The sequence below is a fragment of the Trematomus bernacchii genome, unplaced genomic scaffold, assembly GCF_902827165.1.
Source record: "Trematomus bernacchii unplaced genomic scaffold, fTreBer1.1, whole genome shotgun sequence".
Lineage (NCBI taxonomy): Eukaryota > Metazoa > Chordata > Actinopteri > Perciformes > Nototheniidae > Trematomus > Trematomus bernacchii.
The window spans coordinates 26,431,295-26,444,738 of NW_022987739.1; the positions used below are offsets into that span (position 1 = coordinate 26,431,295).

The 13,444-nt window shown below is 40.4% G+C and overlaps 1 protein-coding gene across 1 annotated transcript in view; it reads left to right on the forward strand.

Annotated features, from left to right (window-relative positions):
• Positions 1-3,862: 3,862 nt before the first annotated feature.
• xpo4 (exportin 4) overlaps positions 3,863-13,444 on the forward strand; it is a 64,153-nt gene continuing 54,571 nt past the window's right edge. The window contains 5 exon segments of the mRNA XM_034146269.1: positions 3,863-3,987; positions 5,660-5,765; positions 8,369-8,510; positions 11,553-11,691; positions 13,121-13,237. Of these exon segments, the coding sequence (XP_034002160.1) occupies positions 3,895-3,987; positions 5,660-5,765; positions 8,369-8,510; positions 11,553-11,691; positions 13,121-13,237 (597 nt within the window). The 5' untranslated portion in view covers positions 3,863-3,894.

Consider the following 13,444-nt stretch of genomic DNA (forward strand, 5'->3'; position numbering starts at 1 on the left):
ACATCAGCATTATGGTTGCACTCAAAGGACCAGTTGTAACTTTAAGACTATATAAAAAGACATATATAAATATTGAATATATATATAAAATAATGTATTCTATTACATGATTGCCTCTGCATTGGATTATTATCGGATAGGGTAATAACTTCATAATTAACTAAGTCTGAAAGCAGAAGTCTAGGGCAAATAATTGCAAGTCTCTTCGGTGAGAATGTCACAATATGATTTTAAAAGAAAAGCCACATTCTGGAAAAACAAAAAAGTGACATTTTGAAATAAATTCTGAGAAAAAGTCAAATTTGAGATGCATTGTGGGACATGTCGTTTATGGGCAACGTGCTTCTGTAAAGTAGCATGTAACCGTATACTAAATGTATTATATTCTTTGCAAGCTCTTGTGGGGCCACATCAAATGAAGTCGCGGACCGGATTTGGCCCCCGGGCCTTGAGTTTGACACCCCTGCTTTAAATGTACTAAAGCTAGTGTCCTGCATGTAAACAAAGCCAGTGTTGCCTGTGAGTTTCTCAGATAATCCACTGTGGATGAAGTGCCTTGCTCGAGGGCTCCACCATGCAGCTTTCCTCTCAGGTGGTCCAGACGTCCACTTCTCCAAACCCCTCGTTGCCAATCCACGTCGACCAGGACAGTGAAACATAGCTTTATAAGGAGAGTCTCTGCAGAGTGTGTGAGGTGTTTCTGAGGTTAGAGTGATGACTGACAATCTTTTACTGTTGATTTCTGATTTCTTCACTTGTGTATCCTTTTGTATTTTACTCTAAGGAGTCTCTCGTTGTCTCTGATGCTCCTTGATGTATGATACAACTCTGTTACTTTTGAATTTATATTTATACAGATATACATATTTTTTGTATCATTTTCCTTCCCTTTTTTTTCAACTTCCCTTGTGCTAATGTTCAAAAAACCATGTCTACGCAGTATTATCGATGATGTAATGTGGACAGCTATCTCTTTTTTTACATTTATGTATGAATTGAGAATTTGTAAAAATGCTTTCACAGTCCTTTTGTGTGTAAAATGTATGTATAAATTAAATTAACCAACTTCTTGGACTTGTGCTTTATTTCAGTTCATCAATGTGTGAATGGAAGAGGACAGTTTTTTACTTTAATTTAAAGGGGGTTCCAAAGAAATGAAAGTGCAATTGTTTATCTGCTGATAAAAATCACTTGCAGCCAAAACATGCACTAAAATAAGTATTTGACACAATACTATCATAAAAAAAATACTTAAAGGTCCCATGTCATGGCCATTTCTACTGATCATAATTCCATTGTTGAGGTCTACTAGAATAGATTTATATTGTGCAATGTTCCAAACTCACATTGGTTTCTCATACAGCATCTCTGTATAGTATGTGTATTCACTCTGTCCTACACGGCTTGTTGGAGCTCCTGCCCCCCCTCCCTTGAGCCCAGTGGCCGTCTGCGAGACAGCGAGACACAGCGAAACCCAGCCCGAGCACACACACACAGCCTGGCTGGGAGTTTGTGTGTGTGCTCACACACCGACTCACAGCCTCGCCGCGTCCCGCCGTCTCAGGGAGGAGAAATCGGCAGAGCTGCAGCTGAGAAAAGATTGAGTGTGTGTGTGTAACCTAACGGCTCCACGGATTGGTCCATTTGGGTATGGGCACGTCACTGTACCCAAGAAGAAAAAGAAATCTCCAACGAGGCGTTCTGGGGCAGCATAGACGGGTCTTTTCTGTGTTAGAGTTTTACTCGCTACAGGGTGTACTTTGAGGGTTTGTGACTCTGCAGACCGTTTACGTGAAGAAAAAGCTACATAACACACAAGGGGACGGGTAATAACCGGAAAAGCATAACATGGGACCTTTAAGTATGAGGAGCCATTACAATGAATGGCTCTTCCTGAATATAAGAAATACTTAAGTAAATTCCCTTAAAGTTGTACTTAAAGGTGGGGTAGGTAAGAAACCGGCTCGAGATACACTTTGTGTTATATTCCATGGAATGCTCTTAACATCCCGATAGCAATGAATATCTTAAGTGCTTTGACAAAAAATCCATTAAAAAAATTCATCTGTGGAAAATGTCATCTGTGGAAGCCTTAGTACTGTAAAAAGCACGACCAATCATTTTAGCCGGCCCGGCTAAAATAATTGGATGGCCTACCTGCCTGTCAGCCTTCCATCTGTGCACAAACTTATCTCGTGCCCTCATTGGTCATGTGCACGTTTGTGTGTGTTGGAGGAGGGGCTCTGTAAGGAAGTGGCAGATTTTTTCCGGCTGTGGGTGTTTCTCAATCGCGAGTACGCTTGCTTGGTAGCACATGTCTGCCGAGCATCTTGCTTCAGAAGCGAGTCAAGAATACTTCCTGGCATTCGGAAAACGAAGTGTGGAACACGCTAGCAAGTGTGCAGGTGTGCGTCATATGAGAGGCCTCGCCTTACATTTTCCGCCACAGATTTTGGAAATTGGTCCGTGCGCAAAGCATTGTGGGGATTTTAAGACCGCGGAGTCTACTCATGTGCAGCCTCGATATTTCTCCAAACGAAGTACGCCGGACTCGGTAGATTTCCAAGTATGCTGGAGATTGGAACAGTACTTCGGCGGCACTCGATGACGTAGTATGCTTGAAATAGTGGCTCTGCAGCAGCTTTACTCGCGATTGAGAAACGGCCAGTGTATTTTCAAATTCTAGCGCACTTGAGCTGGTTTCTCCAAAATTACCTACCCCACCTTTAAAGGTAGGGTAGGTAAGTTTGAGAAACCGGCTCGAGATCGCTAGAATTTGAAAATACACTTTTTTTTATGGATTTTTTGTCAAAGCACTTAAGATATTCATTGCTATCGGGATGTTAAGAGCATTCCATGGAATATAACAAAAAGTGTATCTCGAGCCGGTTTCTCAAAATTACCTACCCCACCTTTAAGTAAATGCAATTTATTTCCACCACTGTCTATTTCTAGTATTTTATTTTAATATGACTTAAAATTGACTTGAATTCAAACGAAGCAATGCCACAGTGTATTGAACTAATGTGAAGTTTAATATTAGCATCAAGTATATATCTGAAGTACCAAAAGTAAAAGTACTCCTTGCATGTTGCAGCCAGCTGGTAACATGCTTTGTGTTTAACGTAATCACTTCTTACTTTGTACTGCTGAGTAGCTTTATCTATGCTAATACACAGTGATGGAAGAAGTATTCAGATGCTTTACTTGTGTAAAAGTATACATTATAAGGAAGAGTCCTGCATTCAAAATCGTACTTAAGTAAGAGTACAAAAGGTATAACAAGTGTCAAAGTAATCATTGTATAAAAAAAGGCCTTTATGTGTGTGTATAATTATATATGTGACATTTCTAGATAATATTGTTGCATCAAGTAGCAATGTTGTAAACAAACCAAAGGTCTGATTGACTTTTTGGTGAATTAAAGAGTTAGTAGTCCACTATTTTTAACGTTTGTTAAAAGAAGCTAAAGCTGATAAATAAATGTAGTGGAGAAAAAATACATTATGAAATGAAATGATTTCTCCTTTAAATGTAGTGGAGTAGAAGTATAAAGTAGCATAAGATGGAAATACTCTAGTAAAGTAGCTCAAAATGGTACTTTAGTTGATCTAATGTTCTTAGTTACCCTCACCTCTGCTATTATAATACTTTGTTGATGTCTTTATATGTTGCATTTGCGTTGTGTAAAGCACTTTGAATTAGCTTCTTGCTGTAATAAACCTACCTTGCCTTTGTTGAAATCCTATGGTTGAAATACACGACCCTCTGCTGCCTCCACGCGCTCAGCATGCACGCGGGTCGGGACTCGAACCCGCAACCGTTGGGTCTCTAAACCCCCTTTGCCTGTTGCTACCTGGTTGCTACAGACTGTTATCCCACAATGCAGAGCGCATGGCGCGTCATTGGAGAGGGACGAAAACGATGGCGGCGGTCGGTGCACCAGAAGTGATCACACAGCTGGAAAGCGCTGCCAAAGTTTTAATGGTGAGAAATATAACGTTGTTTCGGTGCTAAGATTTGGCCGGAAGAATACACATGTTTACTGTGTCGCGTGGAGTCCGACGGTTAGAGACGCGTGATGGTTATTCTCAGTTTTTACGCTTAATTCTGTTGGTGAATATGTTCCCGGGGAGAAACGCAGTGTGAGCGATGCGTGGCGCCTTCCCTATCCCTCTTCTTGTCTCCATCCCGCAAAAAATCCCAACATTTCCCCCCCTTTCTTCCTCAAAATCATCCCTTATTTCATAAAAAAACACCAGTCTAAAATATCCCTCCGCGTTAGAGCACTTTCTAGAAACTTTAAGTTTTATATTCCCCTCTGTTTGGAGCATCTCGGTGCTGTTGCTTTAGCTTCACCTGTAACATTACCCCCATTAAACACTCATTTATATACAATATTTACCCATTTCCCTCCTCTTTAAACTCCCTCCAGCCTAATTACATCCCTCACACACCAGCTACAGCGGCTAACCATGTGTATGTCATGAGTCTGTAATGGATACATGAGCTAGCTACAGCCTCTTCTTGCTTTCTGCCATTTTGAGTTATGTTGTGTTCTTTTTAAAGTACATTTCTGCCCCCCGTTTTTTTAAACATACTCTCTGAGACAATCTGTTTGTTTAAAGAACATTAGTTAATCACATATGTGCTCTCTGTGCACATGTTAGTCAGCAGGTGTCTACTGAGTGGATGGCTAGCAATGTCTGGCATTGTGGATCCAGATATATTCATTTTAGTGTCCATATTATCCACGATATTCATCGATTTCCCTACTGTACAGGTGCATAACATACCTGTAATTTCTCATACCTACACATACATCATAATATACATGTGTGGACATTGTTAAATATGAAACTAGCTACTCGTTTAAAAGTTTTCTGACTGGATTTATTTCTGAGTGGATGTTATTCATATCATGGCAACATTTTCTATTGATTGTCTTTTCTGGCATTATTTTAGGGGCAGTCAACCATTCTTGATCATGTGTTAATTTACCAGAAGTGTGACAAGAAGTTGTATAATGTTGTTGTTTTTGATGGTGGATAGAACAATTATATTTCAAAATTAGTTCTGCAGCGTTGCTTAGTTGTACTGTATATTGCATTATATTGAGTGAAGTTTAGTAGACCCCCATTGATATAGCAAGTATAATCCAATAGCAGTTATAGTTAACAGAATAGTAAAATAGAAGGACACTCTTAACATGCAGGTCTCTGCTGATGCCAAATGCCCCATCTCACTTTGTTAATAAAAGTAAAAAGTCGAGTAAAATTGTATCGAAAATCATTCAGAAAACACAAAGCTAATGAAAATGCTAAGGATCTTTGTTCTCTATTGTAGTTTGGGTTTCCTTGACATCTTTGTTGTAAACATATCAACATACAGTATGTCACATTTAAATAGTGTCTTCACTATGAACATTAAAATAATTAATTACTACTACTTTCTTATTGCTTAATAATTGCAATATTTCATTTAATTCATTTCCCCTCTATTAGCACTGTGGTAACACGTCTATTTCATTTCTAAACTCTGTAAAACCTAAAATATGAACTTGAATTAGATTTTCTGCAAAGTGAGAAAGACAGAATATTGTTTAATAAACAAAAAGTCTTGTCTATAAATACTATGTTTTTGTTTTGTTTGTTTCCAGGCACCGCCTTCCATGGTCAGCACAGAACAGAGACAGCATGCTGAACACATCTTCCTCTCCTTCAGGAAGTCCAAATCACCTTTTGCCATCTGCAAGCACATCCTAGGTAACTGTTGACAGAAATCATTCATCTGCATAGTCTGAATTTATGCAGAAAATGTACATTCTTTTTATTTTCATAGATTTGAGGATTGTTATGTACCTACAATTGTTTAAGGCAGGGGTGTCAAACACAAGGCCCGTGGGCGAAATCCGGCCCCCGACTTCATTTTATTTGTCCCTCAAGAGCTTGCAAAAAATATAATACGTTTATTATACGGTTTCATGCCACTTTACAGAAGCACGATGTCCATACACTACATGCGTGTTTCTCAATGTCGAGTAAAGCTGCTCCAGAGCCACTATTTCAAGCATACTACGTCATCGAGTGCCGCCGAAGTACTGTTCCAATGTCCAGCATACTTGGAATTCTACAGAGCCCGGCGTACTTCGTAGCGAGAAATTTCGAAGCTGCACATGTGTAGACTCCGCCGTCTTAAAATCCCCACAATGCTTTGCGCACGGACCAATTTCCCCAAATCTGTGGCGGAAAATGTAAGGCGGGGCCTCTCATATGACGCACACCTGCACACTTGCTAGCCTGTTCCACTCTTCGTTTTCCGAATGCCAGGAAGTATTCTTGCCTTGCTTCTGAAGGAAGTGACTCGGAAGACATGTGCTACCAAGCAAGCGTACTCGACATTGAGAAACACCTCCAGTCCCACAATGCATCTCATGTTGTGACATGCTCACTGAAGAGACTTGCAATTATTTGAAATTATTTGCCCTAGATTTCTGCTCTCAGACGTAGTTAATTATGAAGTTATTACCCTCTCCGATAATAATCCAATGCAGAGGCAATAATGTAATATAAAACATTATTTTATATATATATATATGTATATTTATAAAACGGACAAGTAAAATCAAGCAATCTGATTGGTTCTTAGCCGTGGTATACTGAGCGTATACCACGGGTAGAATTGTAAGTTACTTTTCACAACAAGTCAGTATCCCTCCGCGTCTGAGATAAACAGTATACAGTTGGGCTGAAAAGCAAACTGCATGCAGTTTGCTTTTCAAACTGGAACAAGAAAGCAGTGGAGAAGTAACGCGGCAGAAACCCTCCTTTTTACGCAACGGTCCAGACATAGACATCAAACGGCAAAAACATATTCAGTGTGCAGTTCCTTTGGCATTAGGGCAGGGATATTTAGATACTTTCCAAGGTTTGACATAATGAATTGTGCTACTTTTAAAGCAAGCAACGATGTTTTCAAATCTGTAATCAAAAAGGTCCGCAAAAACATTTAAGATTAACTTCGACCTCCGAGGGGGGGGGGGGGTCTTACTATGGAGGAGTGGATTGAGGAGTGCCTATCTCCAGAACAAAAAGCACCTAAACGACGACATGTAGAGCGACGTGAAGAGCAGGTAGCCCAACTGGAAAGGTACCACCATTCAAAAGCTTTCTGATGCGGGTCTTGAAACAAAGCAGAGAAATTATGACCGTTAGTGGCCACAGGTGCGAAAGCTCTCTCCAGAGCTACTGGAAGCCGAATCTCGGGGACCGGAGAAAGTGGAGCAATATTCTCGCCACGCCAAGCAACAGCCTAGAACAACCTCAACCTATACAAGTAACCACGTAAGCCATGCTACTGATGCTGGACAGTTTTTCAGTGGGTGCACAATAAACGGCAACATACACATTAATGTAAATAAATAGCCAAATAATGGAGCAACGCTCTCTGTCTAATATGTTCGCTAGCTGTTGTCTAAGGGGGTTGTCGACCCTCCGCTTCGCGTCGGGCCGAACCACGCCCCTTAGCTGTGATATAATGAGCATATACCACGGCCTGTCGTGAGCTATTGCTTAATTATATAGTCTTAAAGTTACAACCGGCCCTTTGAGTGCAACCTTAATGCTGATGTGGCCTGCAATGAAATTGAGTTTGACACCCCTGGTTTAAGGGGAGGAAGGTGTTGTATATTTCGTATGGGCACCTTTTTTTATATATTTAATGTTATATTTGCATTCTTTGGTACTTTGTATTTCAACTGCTACTCACCAATTTACCTCAGGATTTATAATATTCTGTCGAATGTGTTTCAACAGACGGAAAGCTATTATTTATTGTGTCCGCCATGTTTTTAAAAGCCGGTGCTTCTAATCTAATATAAAAGTTACGAAAGGAACATTTATAACAGTACAGTGTCTATTTGACCCAATAAACCTGCAACTGGGTGAATGTTACATGTTGCGGTTTGCATTATAATGGAAATCATATTATGTTTACTAGTAATACCATGTACCTAACTAATTCTAGCCTGCCTTATTTTGATCATCAAACTGTCATTTAACATAAATTTAAGTTTAAAAAGGTATTTATTTTTACATAAACTGGGACAGTACATTTGTTTAAATTACTTGTTGATGAGGAATTCCTATTCATATATTAACAATAACATCTTAATGTTTTTATTGTACCATACCACCTTTAGTCTGGGGTTTCAAACAGTTTTCACATTAAATATATATATTTCAATTGCCTTTTAGTTTGGTGCGTAAGTAAGTGTACTGACTCACGATGTATACATTGAGTTTCTCCAACTGACGTCTTGTTTTTTCTCTATCACCATTCACCCTCTTTGTATTTCTCTCCTCTCCAGAGACCAGTAAGGTGGACTATGTTCTGTTCCAGGCGGCCACAGCCGTCATGGAGGCGGTGGTGCGGGAGTGGATCCTTCTGGAGAAGAGCAGCATCGAGTCACTGCGGGCCTTCCTCCTCACCTACGTCCTGCAGAGACCCAAGTAAGAGAGAAGGAAAGGGGCATCAATAGACCCAAGTGAGAGAGAAGGAAAGGGGCATCAATAGACCCAAGTAAGAGAGAAGGAAAGGGGCATCAATAGACCCAAGTGAGAGAGAAGGAAAGGGGCATCAATAGACCCAAGTAAGAGAGAAGGAAAGGGGCATCATTAAACCAGTGTGTGTCTTAGAGGGCTCTTATTAAGTATGCAAAACATTTATAGACCTGTGGCGGTTCGTACAGCTATTGATAGAACTCTTTTCCTCCTACATAAGTCTGAGGCACAGAAAATGATGTACCAGTAATCCAACAACTATTTCAAATCCCCAAATAAATGATGATCTTTAGTCATTATAAGTAGTACTAAATATAATGTAAGACATACCAGAGTTTCCGTTAGCCGGTAATTACCGGACTTTGACCGGTAAAATATGCTGAAGACCGGCAAATCTAAATCTCTCCGGTCAAAATAATTTCCCCTTAGCGCAATACCACCTCAGTTGCGCCACTTATGTGACAGACAAGAAGAGTGTGTGACAGACAAGAATAGTATGTGACAGACAAGAAGAGTGTGTGACAGACAAGAATAGTATGTGACAGACAAGAAGAGTGTGTGACAGACAAGAAGAGTGTGTGACAGACAAGAAGAGTGTGTGACAGACAAGAAGAGTGTGTGACAGACAAGAATAGTGTGTGACAGACAAGAAGAGTATGTGACAGACAAGAAGAGTATGTGACAGACAAGAAGAGTGTGTGACAGACAAGAAGAGTATGTGACAGACAAGAATAGTGTGTGACAGACAAGAAGAGTGTGTGACAGACAAGAAGAGTGACAGAAAGAGTGTGTGACAGACAAGAAGAGTGTGTGACAGACAAGAAGAGTGTGTGACAGACAAGAAGAGTGTGTGACAGACAAGAAGAGTGTGTGACAGACAAGAAGAGTGTGTGACAGACAAGAATAGTGTGTGACAGACAAGAAGAGTATGTGACAGACAAGAAGAGTGTGTGACAGACAAGAATAGTGTGTGACAGACAAGAAGAGTATGTGACAGACAAGAATAGTGTGTGACAGACAAGAAGAGTATGTGACAGACAAGAAGAGTATGTGACAGACAAGAATAGTGTGTGACAGACAAGAAGAGTGTGTGACAGACAAGAATAGTGTGTGACAGACAAGAAGAGTGTGTGACAGACAAGAAGAGTATGTGACAGACAAGAATAGTCAATTCTAATGTCTAACACTTAATGTGGAGAAAGAGATGTCCTGTATGGGTTGATTGTGCGTTGATCTGTTGGTAATGCCTCGGGGTTCCGGTGGGCATGTAAACAAATGCCTAATGCTGCGCTATACTTTGTGGCCTCACCCGGTTGCATAGCGACGCTTATTGTTTAGGTGTCTTTTAATAAGCAGGTAGTCATATCATTAGCTAGATCTGATCGATATGGACATAAACGCGAGTGAAGTCTAATCTGACGGGAGAGAGAGAGATCAGCTGCTGCTGACGAGTCGACATGCAGCTCTGGATGATCACCTGCAGCGGTGAGCAGAGCAAAACACACACTTCAGGTTAGAATATCACACGTAGCTATTTTAATTACCTCTCAAACAGAGATGGGGTCGTTACTAAAAAAAAGTAATATATTACACTACTTTGTTACTCTCTACATAAAGTAACTCGTTACTTTACTCGTTACTTTACTCGTTACTTTACTCGTTACTTTACTCGTTACTTTACTCGTTACTTTACTCGTTACTTTACTCGTTACTTTACTCGCAGGGCTGGCCCGCCCCTCCCTACAGGCAGATCACGCAGACTGCTAAAGTTTCAAATGTTCTCTTTAGTTCAGTTTCCATTGTCGCATAAGACTGATCCAGATAGCTCTGACTATGGCTGTCCTCTGTCTCCTGCTATCTGTATTTTGCGCAGTATATCTCTGAACGATGCGATGGTGATTCCACTGTGCAAATGGGCAACATTTCCTCTACTATGAAGGATGCTACAAGCCTGTCCATCTCTGCTTTGGTTACCGGTCCTCCAAATTCTAATTTTTGCTGCTTCGGAGTCGGCGGCGGCGCACTCACAACATCCTCACTCTGGGTTCGGGGGTCCTTAGCTATTAGCTTCACCTTAGCATGTGTTCTTTGCAGGTGTTTGTTGAGGTTTGACGTGGTGTTTGCAGCAGTGGATAACAGCTTCTGGCCTGGACACAGTTTGCACTTCACCGTCACATTCCTGTCTATTCTTCGGACGAACTCAAAATAATGGGCATACCTCCACCCCTCGAAAGTTATCGCTGACTCTGCCATGTTTATGCAGCACTGCACGTGGATATGTGGACGCGCAGATTACGTACATATAAACCTGCGGCGGAAACCCCTCTTGTCTGTCAGTGTGATTATGACTGATTTTATAAAAGTCACGCGTGTCGGGGCAATGCTAGTAACTGTAGTGTGATTACTGAATTATAAAAGTAACGCGTTACACTACTCCGTTACTGACAAAACTCTGATACCTACAAAGTATTTAAATTATTTATTTGGTAAATTGTTTCTTCAAGTGATGCTATGTCTATAATTCCTTCAAATTACAAGATTTATGAAATACTTTGCAGTCATTTTCTTGAAAAAAATGCATTTTGTAAATCCAGAATCTAAGATTTTATGCCAAAAATGAGTTTGACAGTGGCTTTATATAACCTACATTTAACCATACATGGAAAACATAGGCTGATGCTTATCATAAGCATTTCTTAAGAGTATGGCTGATTTTATATGTACAAGTTACATAAACTAAGGTTACAAAAGCTAGATGGATTGTTGTTTTCTTTTGTTTGAGTAGACGGTCTGATCATGAAAAAAAGAGACCACAAAAATGCAATAACTGCTCCAAAGAAAACACGCTGCAGCTGGGATTGAACCCTCAGTCACAACATGTCACTTTCCCTTCTCTTCTCAGTCTCTGCTGATGGTCAGTGTTGTTGCACTGACTGTAAGTTCCTCTGGAGCATTGATTTTATATTGAACCTCCTCTCTGTTTCCCTCCAGCCTGCAGAAGTATGTCCGTGAGCAGATCCTTCTGGCGGTGGCGGTCATCGTGAAGAGAGGCTCTCTGGACAAAAGCATCAACTGTAAAAGCATCTTTCTCGAGGTCGGACAGCTCATCAGCAGCGGGAACACCACCGTGGTGAGAGAGATCACACGTGTATCAGTGTTAATGTATTTCAATAGATTAGTGACAATCATTGTTCACAGAGCTGCACCAGATAGGATTGAAGGCTTTTCTTTTGCACAGTGGCAGATAAAGATTAGGCTAAGCTTGTAATATTGGTTTTACTCTTATTTATTGAATTAGATTTCAATGATGGCAGCAGTGGATTGTTTCTGAGACGTTTGACATTATTAATAACTTAAAGGTGGGGTAGGTAATTCACTTCAGATACACTTTTTGTTATATCCCATGGAATGCTCTTAACACCCCGATAGCAATGAATACATTAAATGCTTTGACAATAAATACATAAAAAAATATCATCTGTGGAAGCCGTGGCGCTGTAAAAAGCACAACCAATCATCTGAGCCGGCCCGGCTAAAGTAACTGGATGGCCTACCTGCCTGTCAGCCTTCCATCTCGTGCACAAACTTATCTCGTGCCCTCATTGGTCATGTGCGCGTCCGTGTGTGTTGGAGGAGGGGCTATGTAAGGAAGTCTGAAGGAAGGGGCAGATTTTTTTCGGCTGCGTACTTTCAAATTCTAGCGCACTCGAGCTGGTTTCTCCATTCTTACCTACCCTACCTTTTAAGAGCCTTGTAAAGTCCAAAATTCAACATGGCAAAAATATAGATCTAATAATTTCAAAATTCACTACACTACTTTTTATTTGTTCCTCCTAAATCCATTCTTGTTGGCATTTGTAAAACATTTTTTAAAACTATATTGGCTTGACTAGGTGTCATTGTTGCTCAATAGTTGTAAACAAACTGGACATCTCCTCTCAATCCAGTAGGTGGCAGCATTTCATTTGTTTCCCCAACTATACCCAGGACTAGAAAAGGACAAGCATGCAAACCCAGCCGGAGGAAGTGATCAGGGAAAAATCCATTAACAATTGGAAACTTAATTTAAAAAATGTGACTTTCAAAATACAATGCACTGATTTTATTCAAATACATCACATCAACATTAATATGGGTGAGTTAGCTGCTTTAATTTAGATTTTATTATTTTCATGAACTACAATACAAACAAAAGTATTGTCAGAGAGGTCAACAAAGATATACATTACATAGACCATGTCAGGGTTCGGATCAATAGTGGCTCAGTGAGGGGTCTTATAGGTAGTCCATTTAAACAGTTTCTTTTCAAACCCTGATTGTTGAGTTGGCTGCTTTTCAATTTCTTTTAGATTAATAAAATGGGAGTGTGTGTACTGTCCTTTTTAAAAACAGTTCCCAGTTATAGTAGGATGAGTGTGTGGTGTACAGGTTAGTTGTAGTTTCCTGCTCAATGCCTGTGATATTTCCCACTGTGCTGTATAAGTGTACATGTTTTGTTTTTAAAATAACTGCCATGTATGGGATGAATAAATAAATGATAACACCTCCCTCTGATGCAGCAAACCCTGGCCTGCTCCATCCTCACCGCTCTGCTCAGCGAGTTCTCCAGCTCCAGTAAGACCAGCAGCATCGGCCTCAGCATGGAGTTCCACGGCAGCGTCAAGAGGCTCTTCCAGGTCTGATCTCCAGTTCCTGTTCTGCTTTTCACCTCTAGCAAAAAGCTGTTATAGGGTCTGTTAGAAAAGTATCACTCGTCACCGGCTTGAGCTTCAATAATCAGGATACATGTATCTATTATCCTCTCAAGAATGGAAGTAGTCATCACATACAGAGCATCAACTAGTTCCTGAACAGTGTCCTTCACATGCTGATATCCAAGAGAG